Source organism: Gavialis gangeticus, unplaced genomic scaffold, assembly GCF_001723915.1.
Source record: "Gavialis gangeticus isolate Ggan-Ray unplaced genomic scaffold, GavGan_comp1, whole genome shotgun sequence".
NCBI classification, from domain to species: domain Eukaryota; kingdom Metazoa; phylum Chordata; order Crocodylia; family Gavialidae; genus Gavialis; species Gavialis gangeticus.
Genome location: NW_017729024.1, coordinates 45,434,064 through 45,452,222, shown reverse-complemented (window position 1 = coordinate 45,452,222; position 18,159 = coordinate 45,434,064). Strand labels below are relative to the sequence as shown.

The following is an 18,159-nucleotide window of genomic DNA, read 5'->3' as shown; positions in this document are numbered from 1 at the left end:
CCCTATTTGTGTCTTCACTACTCTGCAACAGCTTTCATACTGATGAACCTAGTGACAATACAGCATCCCTCAATTTCTACAACATAGAGCTGGAACACAGTTCAGTCATGCTGAGTAGGCTAGACAACCATGCTACAGCTCTGGAATTTCGCTGGGCTCTAACAGAGTTTGGGAATGCAGGACTGAACATGGTTCACATTTCTACACGAGATGTTCACTGCACATACGCCTAATACCCTGCGCGGTAGCATGGTGGTTAAAAACTGTGCTAATAGCCTACTGTGCAGTGCTTTTAGGCTAATCCACAGTAAGCGTTACAAAATAACTGTACGTTGGTGTTGCTGTGCAGTAACTCTAGTTATTGCGCATTCAGTTAGTACTTTATTAAGCAAGTAGTAACCTAAATACGTAGTATCTAAGGTGCATTAATGAACATGTAGATGTGCCCAGTGGTCTGCAAGTTCTAACTCTAGCACATTCTAATAGAACCATGCAGCCTCAGCTGAAATCAAGACACCCTTATGTCAGGTGTTGCTTATGTACTCAGCAAGGACAACCCCTGGCCTAAAGGGTTAGTAATCTAAGTAGACAGGTGACAGGTGAGAGAAAGGTAGTATTGTTATCCCCATGGTATTAATGGGGCATTAAGATATAGAGGTCACAAAGGACACTTGTAGACTCAGGAAATGAATTCAGTTCTTCTGAGAATCAGCATTACCTTGACAGCTTTAAATGTGTTCTTTAATTGCAGTTTAACCTTGTAACTGCCTGGGGCTACCCTTCTGTAACTGGTTATTCCAGTATAGTAGTTGCGTGAGAGAGCAAGAACATTTTCATTATTGTGTCTTGTTTCAAATGACACCCTAATTGTTCTCTCTGCGGAGTGGGGCCTTTGATGCACCATGTCTTAGCCAGGAAGTGGGTAATATACTGTAGTGAGTGTAGAGTATCCTTTCAGGCACTTACTATAATGCTGTATCTCCATTTGGTCTGTTTTAGGCCTTACAGTCAGACGTCCTTGAAGGAAGGGGACAAAATGACGGGCAGTCAAGTTGCTAGGTAAGGTCTTAATTGGTTTGTTGCTTCATTTTTTCCTAATTTATTATCCTTTTGCACAGGAGACTTGAAGGCCTAGAAATGGTTGCTTGTAGCTTACATTACCTTTTCCCACTACTGCTTAGAGGTCGCTTAAGTCTGATTGTGCACTCCTTACCTTCGTAATAGGGCTGTGCAAAACACCATCATTTCGTTTCAACGTCCATTTCACCATTTTGAAGGGACAGTGTTTCGTTTTGTCATTTCACTTTGTTTCAAAGAGCTGTCCCATTTCGTTTCATTGAAACTGTTTCACTGTTTCCACACGTTTCGATGTTTCACCCATAGGCTATAGTGGGAAATCATGAAAATGCCTAAAACGTTGTTATTTCTTGCCTGATTTGGATGAAAATTGCAGGGATGTTAGCGCCTTCTGAGGGCATGAAGCCTGCCAAGTTTCAAAGAGGTAGGTGCAGAGGTTTCTTGGAAACTGCACCTCAAACTTCAAAAAGCAAAAGTGGTGACACTTGCTGGCAGCGGCAGCCTCCTGTCATCCAGCATGCAGATCCAGGAGCCCACAGCCCCAGGAGGGCTTTGGGGCTGTGCCGGACTCATCCCAGGGGTGAAGGCCCCCGGATCTGCACTGGATGACAGGAGGCTGCTGCTGCTACTTGGAACTGGTGCTGGGCACAGCCCTCACCCAGTGCTGGGGAAGGCTGATGCTGCCGCTGGCCCCAGGCAGCAGTGGCAGCCTCCTGTCATCCGGCCTGGTGCAGCCCCATGGAGCTCAGCCCGGTGACAGGAGGCGAAGTGCAGTCCTGGCTCTGCCTGCCTCTCGCTGCCAGGCTAAGCTCCATGGGGCTGGCGGAGCCGATTGGAGTACAGCTCTGGCTCTCTCTACCTCCAGCCACTGGGCTGTGCTCCAAGCAGCTCCACAGCCCCATGGAGTGAAATGTCTTCAGCATTTGAATGAGGACCTGTTTTCTGAATAGGGAACTATTCATTTCACCTGATCTTTAGGAGCTTTTCTAACATACCATATTTTCTCTTATACTAGACACACTTCCCCCCCCCAAATTGGCAGCCATATATTAAGTGGGGAAACTGATTTTCTGCCCAAAACACAAGCGCCCTGCTTTGATTCCTGTTCCACAGTGCAGTTGCATTACTATTCAGGCACCTAAGGTGTTAACAATCATTTCTCCTTTTTAATGGCCTTGTTCCACTAATCAAGCTTACTTTTCTTCAGGCAGTTTTCCTGTCTGCTACCTGCTTCTGGTCGCTCTCTTCCTATTTAACAACCACAAAGACTCTTTAACTTTTCAAAATCATAGGCCCATCCATGGACAGCAGTCTTTAGCAATGGCTAGCATTACAGCTTTAGTTAAGCAGGAAAAGGAGGGTGAATCAGCTGAAGATTAGGTTCTGCCACTACTCTATGCAGCTGTAACTCTGGAAAAGTCTTTTTTTTTTTCCTTCATTCAACCTTTCAAACACAATTGTGTGTATTATATTCTGGAGTGTGTTGTATCTGAGAAAATACAGTATATTCAGAACAGAGGAATTGCCATAATGGATAAGACCCATGGTTCATTTAACCAGATGTCCTTCCAGTGATGGTGACCACTACCAGCTGTTTCAGAAAAAGGTGCAAGAAACCTACAATGTAGGCAGTTATGAGTTAAATCCAACTCCACAGAGCATTTCCTCCTAATACCCATATGGTGCAACTTATACTTATGTAAAAATTTAATACAACTAGGGTAAAGGAAGGCAGGGGGAGTGCCTGTTGGTGCCCAATAAAAGGATACACTTGTGATATGTGATTTTTTTTGTTTTTGTAGGATTGTGGAAAGCAAGAATCCCACCTACCATATAGGGAAATTTGCTGTGGCTAATGCAGGCTGGACAACCCACTTCATTTCTAATGGGAAAGACCTGCAGCTGCTGCCTTCTCCCTGGCAGAGACACTCCCCATATCTTTGGCTCTTGGGACTATTGGTATGCCAGGGTGAGTTACAGGGCACACTGACAGAGGGCAGCTGAACTTTGCTGCATGGGGGATTGTCAGCGTCACTTCACAATACTTGAGTTGAACCAGTGCATACTCTGAGATGGTCCTTGCCTTGAAAAGGGGTTGAATTTTGTTCTATCCTCCGGATGAGAGGATTTTTTAAATTTTATCTACATCCTCATTTGAAACTGTTCTACCCACATTGTAGAGTGCAGTCTTATTTCAGCCATCTGTTTCAGGAACAGGGTTATGAGCTGCTAAGAGGCTGGAAATAAAAAGAAGATCAAAGACTCAGTTCAATATACACTGAAGTTAGTAGAAAGGCTCCTGCAGACTTCAAAGGTAGGTGGACTGAGCAGACCCAAAAACAATTACAGAGTAACTCTCAGAGAAATCCACATTAGCAGCACCCCTGCTCTAGAGGCAGGAGACAGGCCATGCCACTTACACAACGACCAGGCAACAAAAAACACAACTGTTTTTTTTTCACTTTTCTCCCATTCTTTTTTTGAGCAAGATGATGCCTTATTGAGCACCATCCAAGCTTTCAACTTGGTTATTAGTGCAAAACAAAAGTTTCCAAAAACTATTTTAAAAGCAAGCAAGATGTGTATTTTTCCCACATGGGGGCAGTTTAAGTTTAGATTACAAACAGATCAGCCTTTATGCTGAATCTGTTTGGGAAATTTGAGCTCAAAGAAAGATCTTGGGGTGAAGTTCTGAGGACCTGAATATGTGAACCGCTGTCTCCAATGGAAGCCTGCTTGTAATGTTAGGAGTAGTTTGCTACCCAGGACCTATTTGTGCATGGCAGAGAAGGTGCCATCTGGCTTACATGCTAGGCATGCAGACTTGCTTACTTTGAAATGTAATTTGTACCTGGAAAAGCTTCCCTTGTCAGTCAAAGCTGAAGGTGAACATTGTAACATAGGACTGGGAGGGGCCTCCTGGGCCATGGAGTCCAGTCCCTTGCATTTCCAGGCTACTTTTAACCAAAAGAATACCCCAAATGGTTACATGTCAATGCTGTAATTTGCTGAACCTGAAGATGCCTGAAGCAGAGAGATGCTGGTAGCCACCCTGGGCCTGATTTTTCCCTTACAGGATACAACTAACGCTGTTAGATCTAAGTCTAAGATTACTTCACTAGTATAAAGGAAAGTAATTAAGTTAAAGCAAAGGAGCTACTCTGGTTTTTCATCGTGTTACTGAGATCAGAATTTGCAGGAATTAAGGGGAGAATTAGCTCCATTAACTGTTACAAGAGAAATGAGGATTCTGAAATCTGGCTGTCCTCACAGAGGTAAGGGTGAATTGCTTTTCCAGGAAAAATTATGTCTTTGTAAATCCAGCAAATATGCTTACAAGATTAGAAGCCCTTTAATTAAAAAACACAAGCTATTTTAACAAGTACTTTAATACTTCTTACAGAATGGGGAAGATGAACCTTTGAAAGAATTAATTATCCCCACATTACACCTTTGTGTTTGTCACCACTCTACTAATCCACATGGCATATGGTTTCTTTTTCTCACAGCCTCACTGCATACTTTGGCCTGTTCGAGATCTGCAGGATAAAGCCAGGAGACATATTGCTGGTTAATTCAGCAGCAGGGGCTGTGGGCACAGTTGTGGGACAACTTGCTAAAATTGGAGTAAGTGGCTTTAATTGTTCATAATTAATACCACAGATGGCCAAATTAGGGAAGGGGTGAAGAGGCAGAAACGCATAAGAGTAGGGGGATGAGATGTCTCTTTGGGTCTCGCTACATTGCAATACCTATCTGAGTTGCAGTCATACCTCGGGATTGAGGTGTAGACATACATTAGCTAGCTTGGGTACCAGTAAGAAACTATGGCAGCATTGAGCTCAGTGTAAACTGACTACATAGCTTGATTAATAATTGTTTTCCAACTATTTAAGTTGGTCCAATAAAAGATATCAGATTCACCCAAAGAACCTTGTCTGCCAACTGACTACATAAGCATCTACCCAGGGACCTGGATGGACTGTATATCCTTTGCCAGGGGTGCAGCATGTGCTCTCCTCCCATCTGTGATGTGATATGGGAAGAACAGAGAATCAGGGAACAGATAGGAACCCAAACTGCTAACTTGTATGGGGTGGTTCAGAGCAGTGGTCCCCAGATTGGGGGCTGGGAGGGGGAGGAGGTGGGAATAGGACCCTGCAGCATTCAAAAGCTGTCTGAAACAAGGAGAGGCATGGGTTTTTACATCCCCACTACCTGGAGGCAATGTAATGTCTATTTATACATAGATTTGTATGCTGAAGTCACACATGGGCTAAGGTATATTTTCTTTTCTGACAGGGTTGCACAGTAGTTGGCTGTGCTGGCTCAGATAAAAAGGTTGCATATCTGAAACAAATTGGCTTTGACGAAGCTTTTAATTATAAGACTGTAGGATCCTTGGAAGAAGCCCTTCGGAAGGCCTCCCCCAGTGGCTATGACTGCTACTTTGATAATGTAAGCTCAAATGGGTAGGGGGAGGGGGCAAATGAGCAGCTTTCTGCCACTGATTTCACTTCTCAGGTGTAGCAGGAGCACCATAGAGAGGCTCTCTGAGAACCAGTCCCCTTAGAGACCCTCTGTTCCTAAGCCCCCTCTTTCAGACCTCCTGTTCACATCTCTCTTTCACGAGCCAAAGGTGCTGGCTTGGGAGCTTCCTGAAAAAGGAGTTGATTTTTACAGTCATTCTTACTTTTCCCTGTTTGGAGGAGGGGGAGAGGAGCTGGACTGTCCATGACTGATCATGGGGGCACTGTGGGAATAGGATGTCTTGGGCTCTAACTTGGTATCCTGAAGTTTTATTCCTGGTTGTGCTGCAGACTTCCTGTGCAGCCACGGGCAAATGGCTTCCCCTCTTGATGTCTTGATACCTGGTCTGGAGCAGTACTCCCCCTACCTTTCTCCTGTGCCCCTTTGTCTATCTTGCCCATTCAGACTATGCATTTTGAGGCAGGGTTTGTCCCTTACCATGTCTGTTTACTGCCCTGCACAGGGGCAGGCAGTTATTTTGGGTGGACAGTTGCTTACCAAGTTTTGGCAAGCTGTTGAGGGCCACATGGGTAGCGCCGCCCCCTGGTCGCCATCTTGGGACTGGAAGTCAAGCTCCTAACCTCTGACCTTTGCCACTGGAAGTCCTTCCCCTTCCCCTGGAAGTACTCCTTTGGGGAACAGGGTTTGTCATCTTAGGGAAAAAAACCCAAATTATATAATAAAAAGCAAACACCCATAATAATATATATTAATTTAAAAAAATATTTTTGTCCTGATTTGTGTGCGTTTGTGCTGTATGTGTAGAAGTGACTGCATAATAGCTCAAAATGCAGTCTTACTAGTATATTGTGTGGGGTGTAGGGTATGTGGGGAGCTGTGGGTGGATGGGTATGGGGGTTTGTAGGGATGTGTGAGCATGGTATTGTGGGTATGGGAGCCACATGGTGCAGAGTGGCTGGCGGGTAGGCAGGAAAATGGGGAGAGCGGTGGCAGGGACAGGTAAGAGTGGAAGCAAGTGGGTGTGCAGGATCATGGGGTCCGCGCCAGTGTCCCAGGGCCAGCACTGGTGGGGCCCAGAGTGAGGTGGCAGGAGCACAGGGCATGGGCAGGCAGGGGTCTATGGAGCCAGGCTGGGCTGCACCAGCAGGGAGAGAGAGGAGCTGGCCCAGCTCCGTAGAGCCCCTGCCACCCTGCTCTGGGCCCAGCCAGTGCTGGCCCCGGGACACCGGCGTGGGCCCTGTGCTCCCATCTGGCTGTCACTGGCTCCTACGCACCTGCTCACTTCCAGTCCCCCCTGCACCAGCCCAGCAGTACAAACGGGGAAAAGTGCATGCAGTCCCAACCCCAAACACCCCATGCTTGCCCGTCTGGGCTGAGCAGCGGTGGTGCAGGACAAACTGCTCCTTAGCATGGGAGAAAAGAGCCTCCCCCCGCTGTGTGCAGCAGCTGCGTTTGGCAGCTCACAAGTGGCAATGAAGGAGTTACACTGCAGCCTAGTGTGGTGTGGGCTCTGGACTGCTGCAGCAAACAACGCCCCCTGGCGGCGAGGTGGGGGGGTGGTTTTCTCTACTCCGAGCAGCAGTTTCTGCCCAGCTGCTGCTGCTGCCCAGGCTGAGCAGCGGCAGTGTGGAACATACTGCTGCTCAGCACAGGGGAAAAGCGGCCCCTCCCCTTCCTACTGCCAGCACTCCCTGGTTCAGCCGCTTAGAGCCCATACAGTGCTGCCTGTGCCTGCTCTCTGCTGCCACTGCTGCCCTGTGAGACAGCCCAGAGGCAGCAGTGATGCAGCAGATGCACAGAACACTCTGCGTGGGCTCTGGGCAGCTGCACCAGGACCAGGAAGTGCCAGCCACGGGGAGGGGAAGGGGCTGCTTTTCCCCCATGCTGAGCAGCAGTTTGTCCTGTGCTGCCGCTGCTTGGCCCAGGTGGGCAAGCATGGCCATGCAGGGTCGGGGCTGCATGTGCTTGTCCTCGCCTGTACTGAGGGGCTGGGGTGAGTGGGACTGGGACTGAGTGTGAACAGGAGCCAGTGACAACCAGATGGGAGTACGGGGCCCACACTGGTGTCCTGGGGCCAGCGCCAGTGGGGCCCATAGCAGGGCAGCAGGAGCATGGGGTCCCGTCCAGCAGGGGCTCTATGAAGCCAGGCAGGCTCCCCTCTCTCTCTCTCTCTCTGCTGCTGCAGCCCAACCCAGCTCCACAGACCCCTGCCAGCCCGCATCTCACACTCCTTCCGCCCTACTCTGGGCCCCGCCAGTGCTGGCCCTGAGACACTGGTGCAGGCCCTGTGCTCCCACACACCTGCTCGCTTTCACTCCCCGCCAGCCCCACCGGTGCTTTGCCCACTTTCCTACCTGCCCGCCAGCTGCTCTGCACCCCACAGCTCCTGGCTGCATGGTCAGACTGCAGGACTCAGCAGGAGACGGCCCGGCCCTGAGGACTGGAGCGATCACCCCCATTCCTCCCTTGCTCCCCACCCCCTCCCCCCTGCCCTTACCTGAATTTCCATGCTTTGGCACAGGGAGACACAAACAGCCCCATGGTCCCAGGCCAGAACCCCTGCTAGGCAAGGGTTTCCAGCTGTGGGGGGCAGGGCCAGGAGGCCTTGCTGTTGCAGAAGTCTGCCGTGGCTTCCCCTGGGTCCTACTGCCCCTGTCATCTTTGACAGGCAGCCAGGAGCAGATAAATATTAATTTTCTAAATTTTTGGGGGGCCCTGTGAAGGGATAGAATGGCCTGGTGGGCCATATCTGGTCTATAGGCCATATTTTACCCACCCTTGGCTAGCATGTAGTACCATGGTATACACTGATAGAGCAAGGCAAGAAAAAAAAGAACCAAATAGCAATCTATTATCTCAAAAAATCAAAATACCATTAATTTTACTACAAAAACCTATGTGAAACTCTTAAATAAGTGAATGAGTGTTTAAAATATTTCTCCCAGTATCAGCTGACTTGAAAATGCAGATTCCATGCCTCCTTTTTCTCCCTCAATGTTACTGCCTCCCTCAGCCTCTGCAAAGGCTGCCTTTCTTAAGAAAATGAGGGTCTGACCTTTTCCCAGGATAAACAGTGAACTCACAGAATCCATGGCAGTTAGTTGCGCTTTAAAGAGTTTCTTACTCACTTTCCCATCCATCTCCTTTTTTATTTTGGCACCACTCAACATGCTAAGGAGAAATGGTTCAGCTATTGCTGTCACATTCCACTTCCCCTTCCCTAGGCCACATGACAGAGTCCCTAAAATGTGAGCAATAACAAATCCTTATTTATAAGGACTGTGGCTTCATCCCAGAAGATAATTACAGAATTCAGTCCGGGTCTGATGATTAGATAAAGTAAATGGCTGTAGATGCATTCAGTTCAGCAATGCTCTGCTGGTTTACATGAGCTAAAGACTTATCTCTTTCCCTTCCCCCTCCACCAGCCTGAAGTGGTATCTTAGATGTTTCCCTTTCTTTGGTGGGACAGAGAAGGACAATAATCACAAATTCCAAGATCTCATTAGTGGTGATTCTGTTTTAGCTCGTTCCAGCCACTCGGGCTTTGTCTAGAGTAGGATTGTAAAGTGTGTTAGGCCATGGGAGCTAGATCATTTTAGCATCATAAACTAGTAACTTCTAAAGCTCTAGCCAGGACAAGTCAAGTTATTGTGTGCATCTAAACTGGCTAACTTAAAATCCAGGCTCCCTTTTATGTGATCTCACATCACATCATTAAATTCTTGTCAGCAGTGTTTTACTTTTTATCTCCTGGCTTGTTCAGTAGCTGTTGGATGAGTATTTAGGAAAAGTAGCCTTTGTTTCTATTAAAGTCTATCTTACTGAACAATAGCTGTGCTATTCAGCATTCCTCTGGCAGCAGGACATTTCCACTCTTTCGCAAAACTAAACGTAAAACTTGATAGCTTCCCTACCACTCATGCAGCCTGTAAAATGCAGAAGGAAGCAAGCCACGAGACAGCAAAATCAAAATGTGAGGAGTTGGGGGGGAGAAGCCTGTAAAATTAGATATACAAGTACTGAAAATCACGAAGGTGAAAATGGAGGTAAGAATAAAAGAAACCTAGAACTCCTGTACCCTTAATGCTCTCCTGAAGCACTGAGCAATGCCATTTGGAAATTGCTTAGTTTTGGAACAGTACTCTCAATCTTTTTTTTGTTCCAAAATGAGCTGACACTGGTGCAGCTGGTACACAAATTAACAAAAATGAAGAAATCTTTGTTTAGAAACACAGGGAAAAAACCTGTATGTTTGCCAACCAAATGGAAAAAGAAGTTGTAGCCAATGAAACTTTGCCAAGCTTCACAGAGCACATTACAAAACTGGGCTTGGAAAGACTGATAATACCGAGAATGCTGTGGAAAACTAGCTTTCCCCTTTTTTCTCACTGTTTAAATAATTATCCCTCCCTTATCTGTTGAGTGATTTGAAACTATGATAATTCCAGTGCTTTATCTCTGGTATAGACTGCAACTAATATCAGCAGTAATTCCTGATTCTTTTCATACTAGTCTATCACACTGGCTGGTCTTAGGGTCTTCTCTCCACTGCCTGTCACATTGGGTAGCAATTTACAACCATACAAAGTGAGAGCAAAATATTGGCAATCTGATTTGAGGACGTTTAATAGCCATTTACAACTATGAAAAGCAAGTGTAACTGAAAAGGCAAGAATCAATCCCTTTGTTGAACCCTTTAGTAACAGTTGCATCTAGAACCAGTAACCCAAGCTAGTATTTTCAGACTTGAAGGAATTCTTGTTAGATGTGTCTATAAAACGCACCCACCTGTTAATCTCATTTCTCATCTGAACTACTGCAGCTGCTTCTGCAGTTCCTTCAACAGGTCACTGTCATGGTTGCCTTCCCTGTCCTTTGTTCTGATCATGTCACTCCTTCCTTGAGTCTCATTCTTGCCGCCTTTTTCCTTCCATCTCAAACTCTTTTTCTTTATGTTCAAGATTTTGACCAGTTGATATCTCAGTACTGATCATCTTCTGGGCCTCCTTTCTTGTGCCCAAACTCTGCCACATCCTTTTACCTTCATCTCAATGGAGAGAGCAGCCAGGGGGCATGTCATGCTGGCTGTTGGCAACAGCCTCCAAATCAGGAGAAGACGGTGGATGAGGACTTCTTTAAACATCTGGAAGCTTCCAAATTTCAGGACTTGGTTGTCATAGGGGGTTTAAATATTGGGACATCAGCTGGGAAAGGAACACAGCAGTGCAGCAATTCCCTGGAGTGTGTTGGGGATAACTTTTTGAGAGAGATGGTAGAGAGGCTAAAAAGGAGGGAAGTGCTTGACTTACTGCTCACAACCAGGGAGGAATTGGTTGTAAATGTGAAGGTGAAAGGTAAATTGGGTGACAATGACCTTGCAATGATAGAGGTTAAGATCTTAAGGGTAGGAAGGAACAATCCCTTGACAATCCCTCGATTCAAGGATGATCTCTACCATGGCTCATTGGTGGGTCTTGTGACGACTTAAAGGGTCCAATCCTTGAGCCATAGATTCCATGCACAGAAGTTGTAGCTCTTTCTGCAGGAGAAAGCAGTCTGCAGGCTGGGATTCCTTTCCTTTTCCTTCCTCTGCTTTCTCTTCTCTGCTTCAAGGGCAAGGCACTTTACCTCAAAATGAGATTCTGCATGGTTGAAGTTATGGTGCCATTGGAGTCATTTGGCAGCCAGCACCTCCCAGCTCTTGATGTCGGCATCTGTTTTTTTTGATGTATGCCTTCAATGTGGCCTTTGAGTGTTGATTACGTTGGTCGTTCAGTGAAAATGACTCAGACTGAAGAACCCTCCATCCCTTCCATATTCAGTGTCAATTCTAGGAGGAAGGCAGTCCTTAACAAGAACCAGGACGACTGTCAAAAAAGGTGGAAAACAGAGTTGGGGTGATGATGCACCCTTGCATGACCCCAATTTGGATGACAAACAAATCTGTCTCTGATCCACTACATAAAATGGTTATAGTCATATGGTCATAGAAGGGCCTCAAGACCTTGATATACTTTTCAGTTCATCCAAATTTGGCCAGTACTTTCCACAAGGCTTCACTATTGTGCAGTCAAAGGTCTTGGCAGGGTTAATGAAAGCCATATACAGGTTCTGACATTGTTCCCAACAGTTTTCCTGGACCTGGCAGGCAACAAAGATCATGTGAGTTGCTCCCATAGGATTGTCTGAAACCACACTGAGATTCCAGCAGGACTTCCTCAGCAAGAAGTAAAAGATGGTTTAGAAGGTTGCAAGTGAGCATTTTCCCTGCTGTGAAAATGGGGATAATAGCTTGATAGTTCCCACACACAGACTTATCTTTTTTCTTGAATATAATCACCATGTTGGGATGCCTCAGGTCCCTAGGAACCTCTTCATTGTTCCAAATTCAAAGAATAAATTCATTCTCAGTACCAGTTCCTCACTGCCAGCCTTGTAGATTTCAGCAGTTGTGCCATCCGGTTCAGTAGCCTTGTTGTTCTTAGTTTCCTTGATGGCACCCCAGGCCTCTTCTAGAATAGGATTGGTGAGGGTTCCCCTTCCAGGGTGCTGGTTGATGGACTTGATGGGAGTGCCTTAAAGTGCTCTTTCCATCTAGCTTGGATAATTTCATTGTCTTTAAGGACTATCGAGCCATCCTGCAATTGCAGGGAAGTAGGACTGTAGGAAGTTGGGCCACCAATGGCTTTATGTTACCTGGAAAAAGCTATGCATTTCATGTTTGTCAGCATAGAGCTGGATCTCCTTGGCTTTAACTTGTTACCACTGATTTTTTTTATTTTCTGGATCTTCCTTTGAACTTCACTTTTGAGGAGCTGGTACGTCTGCTTCTGCTGAGATGAGGTGTCATCTTGCTGAACAGGATGAACTATTCTCTTCTGGTTAAGGAGGGCTTGGATATCCCGTGGATTAAGTACAGGCCAGATGGATGGTGGTTTTAAACCTGTCTCCAAGTTCCTCAAATGTTGCCTTCATTGTGGACAGGGCAGAGAGCTTTTTATGGAGAAATTGCGGAGGTCCTTACAGACCTCTAGATCTTGAAGAGGTCTATCACAAAATGATAGAATTCAAGATCTTAAGGGTAGGAAGGAAGGAGGGCAGCAGAATAACAGCACTGAACTTTAGCAAAGCAGACTTTACCGAACATCAGAAACTGGTGGGTAGGATCCCCTGGGAAGCAAGTCTAAGGGGAAAATAAGTTCAGGAAAGCTGACTAAACTTTAAGGATGCCCTCTTAAGGGCACAGGAACAAGCTATCCTGATGTGATGGAAGAATGGGAAGTGCAATAGGAGACCAGCCAGGCTAGATAGCAATCTCTTCAGTGAGTTGGAACTCCAGAAGGAATCTTATAAAAAGTGAAAATTTGGTCATACTACTAGAGAACAGTATTAATTTCACACAGGCATTCATGAAGAAGATTAAGAAGGCCAAGGCATGGTTTGAGATGCAGTTGGCAGGGGACATAAAAGGCAGTAAAAAGTGGTTCTAAAAGTATGTCAAAAATAAGAGGAAGAGCAGAAATACCATAGACTCTTACAAAATGTGGAAGACAGCAGAAAAGGCTGAAGCATTTAATGCATATTTTTACATCAGTCTTCACGAAGAAGGTACCAAATGATCTTTGGCAGCAAATACAGGGAAGGAGACAAATAGCCTAGAGTAACAGCAGAGCAGGTTAGGAATTACTTAGAGAAGACAGATGCCATCAAGGAGGCAGAGTCATATTGAATACATCCAAGGGTACTGAAGGAATTGGCTGAGATAATTTCAGAGCAATTGGCTGAGAACTTGTGGAGGTTGGGTTAAGTCTTGGCAAAGGGCAAGTATAGGGTCCACCTTTAAGAGAAGGAGGAGGAACCAGGGAACTAGAGCCCCAGTCAGCCTGCCCTTAGTACCTGGAAAGATCATGAAGCAGGTCTTCAAGGAAGCCATTGTGAAGCACTTAGAGGAGAACAAAGTGATCAGAAATGGCATGGATTCACCAAGAGCATGTTATATCTGACCAACCTGATTTCCTTTTATGGCAAGGTGACAGGTTCTGTGGATGGGGGGAGAGAAGTGGATGTGGTATACCTTGACTATAGTAAGGCTTTTGAGATTTTCTCACAACATTTGCTTTCAACAAGCTAAGGAAATACAGACTAGACAAAAGTACCGTTAGGTAAATATATAACTGGTTGGGTCATCATACTGAACAAGTAGTCATCAATGGCTCGATGTATAGTTGGGAGGAGCTATCAAGTGGGGTTCCCTGGGAGTCTGTTTTGGGTCCTGTGTTGTTTAATATCTTCACTAGTGATTTGAATTATGATATCAAATGCAAGCTTAGCAAATTTGTATATGACCCCAAGTTGTGTGGTGTTGCAGACACCCTAAGGCTAGGATCCAGAATGACCGGGGTAGACTGGAGAAATAGCCCACAATCAGTTAGATGAGATTCAACAAGGGCATGTGCAAAGTGCTGCATTTAGGATGGAATAATTGTGTGCACTAACATAGATTGGGGAATGACTGACTACCACTGCAGAGAAGGACCTGGTGGTTACAGTAGACCATAAACTGAATATGAGCCAAGTGTGCTCTTGTTACCAAAAAAAGCCAACAGTGTACTGGGGTTATTCACAAGAGTGCCACTTGCAGGAATCCTGGTTTTCTCTGATTAAAAAAAAATCCCCAATTTTTGGATTTAAAAAAGTAACCCAAAATCCACATTTTCCCATGATTAAAATTAAACACCACTAATATATGGATATAGATCTATATAGACACAACCTATGAATGGGAGTTAATTATATTAGTACCAAGATGCTCATCTTGCTGCTTGGACAGTAAGTCCCTTTCCTATTCTCTCTGACATGTTTATTTAATTTAGATTTACCCTTCAGAGCAAGACTTATGTCATAATTCTACAAAGTATGACGCAGTAATCTGGGTGCCAAAAATAGGGTTTGTAACATAACTGATTGCAGAAGTCAGTTTGGGCCTGTACTTCCAAACCCCCAATTCCCTAAGTTTGGGAAACTTTAAGATCTGGAGCTGAAATTTGCCACTTGAGTCAGTCCCTGGCTTTTAGAGGATCACTGGAGACTGAATACAATAGAGGATATGATAAACATTGACCAAGAGCCTCATCTTGCAAACACCTAACTTAGCCCGTCAGAAGCTTCTAAATCACCTCCATCTGCTCACTGGGTCCATTTTACATGCTGAAGTGTTTAACGAATCAGTCTTTCCATGATCAATGTGGATTTTCTGTGTTTCTGTGGTTTTTTTGTGTGCTGGATATGTTCTGGCTACTTTAGGTGGGTGGAGTTTTCAGACATTGCTCTCAAACAGATGAAGAAATATGGGAGGATTGCAGTGTGTGGAGCCATCTCTCTATACAATGACAAAGAGCCCCAGAAAGGTATACATCTTGTTTTTGTCTGTCAGGTTTTTTTTTCGGGAGGGGAGGGGAGGGGCAATAGGCCCTAAGCTGTTTAAGACTGATGATATATTATAGCATTTGCTCGCATCTGCTGGACATGAGCAGGCAATAAAATATAGTATGTGAGAAGAGTTCAAGGCAAGAGAAAGCCAGACTAAGAGTAGTTGGCTCAGGGTCACTTAATAACATTTAGTGGTTTTTACCAGCTAGATCTGGTTTAGGGCAAATGCAGCCTATATAGGTGATTAGAAACAGGCATTTCTGCTTGATAACAAATAAAGTACGCCCAATAACCCTACAAAATAGATTTCATGTTAATGTTAGTAATGAAACTGAAATAACCTATTAGGCATATTTCTATTTTCTAGCCTTATTTAGCAAGCTTTTTGAAGCTGAGCCTGGTAATTGAGTATAAAATGCAGGTTCAGCTAAAAATCTTTGCTGTTTAGCTTTGAACTACAGCTCTTGCTAAATGGCCTAGCTGCAGATTAACCAAGAAAATTATTTTCTCTTTGAAACTTAGTTTTTAAACCTAGCTAAGTAGTTCTTTTCCCTGACAGGTTGGTCAACTGTTAGAGGCTTTTAAGAATTTAGGACTTAATAAATTCAAGATTAACCTCTTTGTATTTCAGATATTAAAACTTTTGTTAATAATGAGGATTTGATTACTTGGCTTGATACGTTTTACCCATACCAAACTATTATCCATATACTGTTTGTATTTAAACTCACTAGAACGAGTAGTTGATTTGGGTGGGACAAGCTCCACAAACCTGCCTGAGTCCCCAGAACACCGCTGAGGACCAACAGTATGTTACAGCGGAGCAAACATGGCTGTTTGTGTCCCTTTGTTATGTATTGAACCTTGAGAATACTTGTTTAGAATACTTCAAAGCTGACATGGAATTTCACTAATATAAAATCAGTCCCATAACTGTTATAGTAGACCTTGCTTATGCTATGGTTCCATATTACTTTTATTGCATACCACAGGTGGCACAGGCAGCCTCTCTGTGTGCCACGCAGCAGATCAGGGAGGGGACAGGCAGTACAGCACCAGATTGGACAGGGAGCAGAAAGCAGAAGACCAAATCAGGCAGGGATAAGGGATTGGAGTTGCACCCAGGGCTGGTATGGGGCTAACTTTGTGGCATGTCTGCCAAAAAGGTTGGCCCCACCTGACCTGGGAGATTCCTTCTTGCCCTGTGAAACCTCCAGTGAAGTCAGTAGGAGTTGGGAGTGAAAATTAGGCTTCCTACATCACTTTCAAAAGTACCTTGGAGTACAAATCCTGTCATTTTTCACTGAGACTTGGGTTTCTAAGGCTCCCAAGTCATGTAGGCACTGTTGAAAATGTAACCCTTTACTGCCGGGGACAGTTTGGGTTTATATATGTATATATATGTACACCACATTAAAAAGCAAGATTTGTAAGATTTTTCGCCCTCAAAAAAGATTAAGCATTTGAGCTGTTGTGCAAGAAACTTTGCCTTAAATCTCCCTAGGGCTAAGCAAAAGCAAACTAAAGCCACCGTGTAAAAAATCCACCAAAAACCTTTAGTATCAAATACTGAATGATCTCACTGAATAAGTCAAGCATGCAGCCTTGAGTTGGTTACTCATTGACTAACCTCACTTTATCAGTGTCTGAATTGGAAAGGCCTCTCCTTATTACATGCTTATTTGGGTTTTAAACAGAAGTAATACCACTGTTGTTTTACTTGTTCCTCTCTCTTTCAGGACCTTATGTGCAAATTCCAATGCTCTTTCAAGAGCTTTGCATGGAAGGATTTATTGTCTCACGCTGGGACAACAGGCGTGAGGAAGGTCTGAAGGCACTGTTAAAATGGGTTGTAGAGGTAAGGGATGATGGTTTCTCATAGCACAATTTGTCAGCTCAGGTTGACATTTTCTTCTGTGCAAAGACTCTTGTCTTTTGTAACAGATGAACTATGTCTGAAGCTGTTTTTCCATGCCTCAAGCATAGGTGAGAGTAGGGCCAAACCAGGCTGCACAGTCAGCATGGAAAATACAATGGATCTCTACAACTAAGATGTGTTGCAGCCAGGAAGAAGAAACCAAGCGTCAAATACAGCTTGGTTCCTAGATGGGAAACCAGCTGAAAAAGGAGGCTGAGTAGGTAGCAAGGAACATCCCTAAGTATACATGCAAGTATACTGTATTACAAATTACATTCCATGCTGTGCTTTGATTCAGCCTTTGGCCAATAAAAATGTTCTGTTTAGAGAGAATACAATTTCTCTTACACTCTTCTTTCCTCTTAAAATGATGAGACTTAGTATAAAGCTTCATGCTGTGTGGCACTTGGAAAGCCCAATTCCTTCATGTAGTACTCTAAATGAAAGATAAGTTTCTAGCCCTCATGATTACTGAAAAAAAGCTGGTAAGTTTGAACTGTAAAAGCTGCAAATGTCAAAAAGTACCCAAAGATTATTTCAAGCCTCATGGTTTTAGGTAGAGGGCGTGATTCAAGACTTAGAAACACTTGAGGTTTGCTGTATTACTAGGGCAGAGGGACAAAGTGTATCTCTGTAGAATTTCTTTAATATTTACTCCACTCCTGAATATGGTTCTTCTAGGCTGCTCTAGAAATGCCTGTCACTCCAAAAAGAACTATGGCATCAGGTGGAAAAAGAGCAGTGGACATGCCATTAAAAGCAGAATTCTTAGACAATATACTGATATAACTTAATTTTACTATTCAGTACCCTAAGATACACCAGCTACAGATATAACCTATTATTTTAAAACATTGAGAGAAGGAAGGATATAGATGCCTGAACTAGCCTACAAGGTACAACTCTTTGCTACTTCCTGCGTGGCTTCAAACTAACATGGCCAGCACCTTCCCTTTGCTTTAAAATTTGTGGTTATGCAAGTCAAAGAGATCTGGCAACAGTTTAAGTCAGGACAGGGTGTTAGTTTGAAGTCAAGCAGAAAGCAGGGTTGAGTTGCATCTTATAGAGTAGGTAAATTAGATGCATAGTATATGCTTTTGAGAGTCTGAACTTGAGTTCACTTCATCAGATGCTGTGAAAGGCAATGCACAGAGCAGTATATCAAATACCACGTGATCTGAATACAAAATACAGGGAAGGAAGCAAAGGAAGGTACAATGAGGAACAGTTTAAGCTACCAT

General features: G+C 44.5%; 1 protein-coding gene across 1 annotated transcript in view; it reads left to right on the top strand.

The window, feature by feature from the left end:
- The window catches only part of PTGR1 (prostaglandin reductase 1), a 31,714-nt gene that overhangs the window by 7,720 nt on the left and 5,835 nt on the right, over positions 1 to 18,159 (top strand). The window contains 7 exon segments of the mRNA XM_019517045.1: positions 1,000 to 1,059; positions 2,880 to 2,995; positions 2,998 to 3,046; positions 4,587 to 4,704; positions 5,380 to 5,549; positions 14,875 to 14,978; positions 16,740 to 16,858. Of these exon segments, the coding sequence (XP_019372590.1) occupies positions 1,000 to 1,059; positions 2,880 to 2,995; positions 2,998 to 3,046; positions 4,587 to 4,704; positions 5,380 to 5,549; positions 14,875 to 14,978; positions 16,740 to 16,858 (736 nt within the window).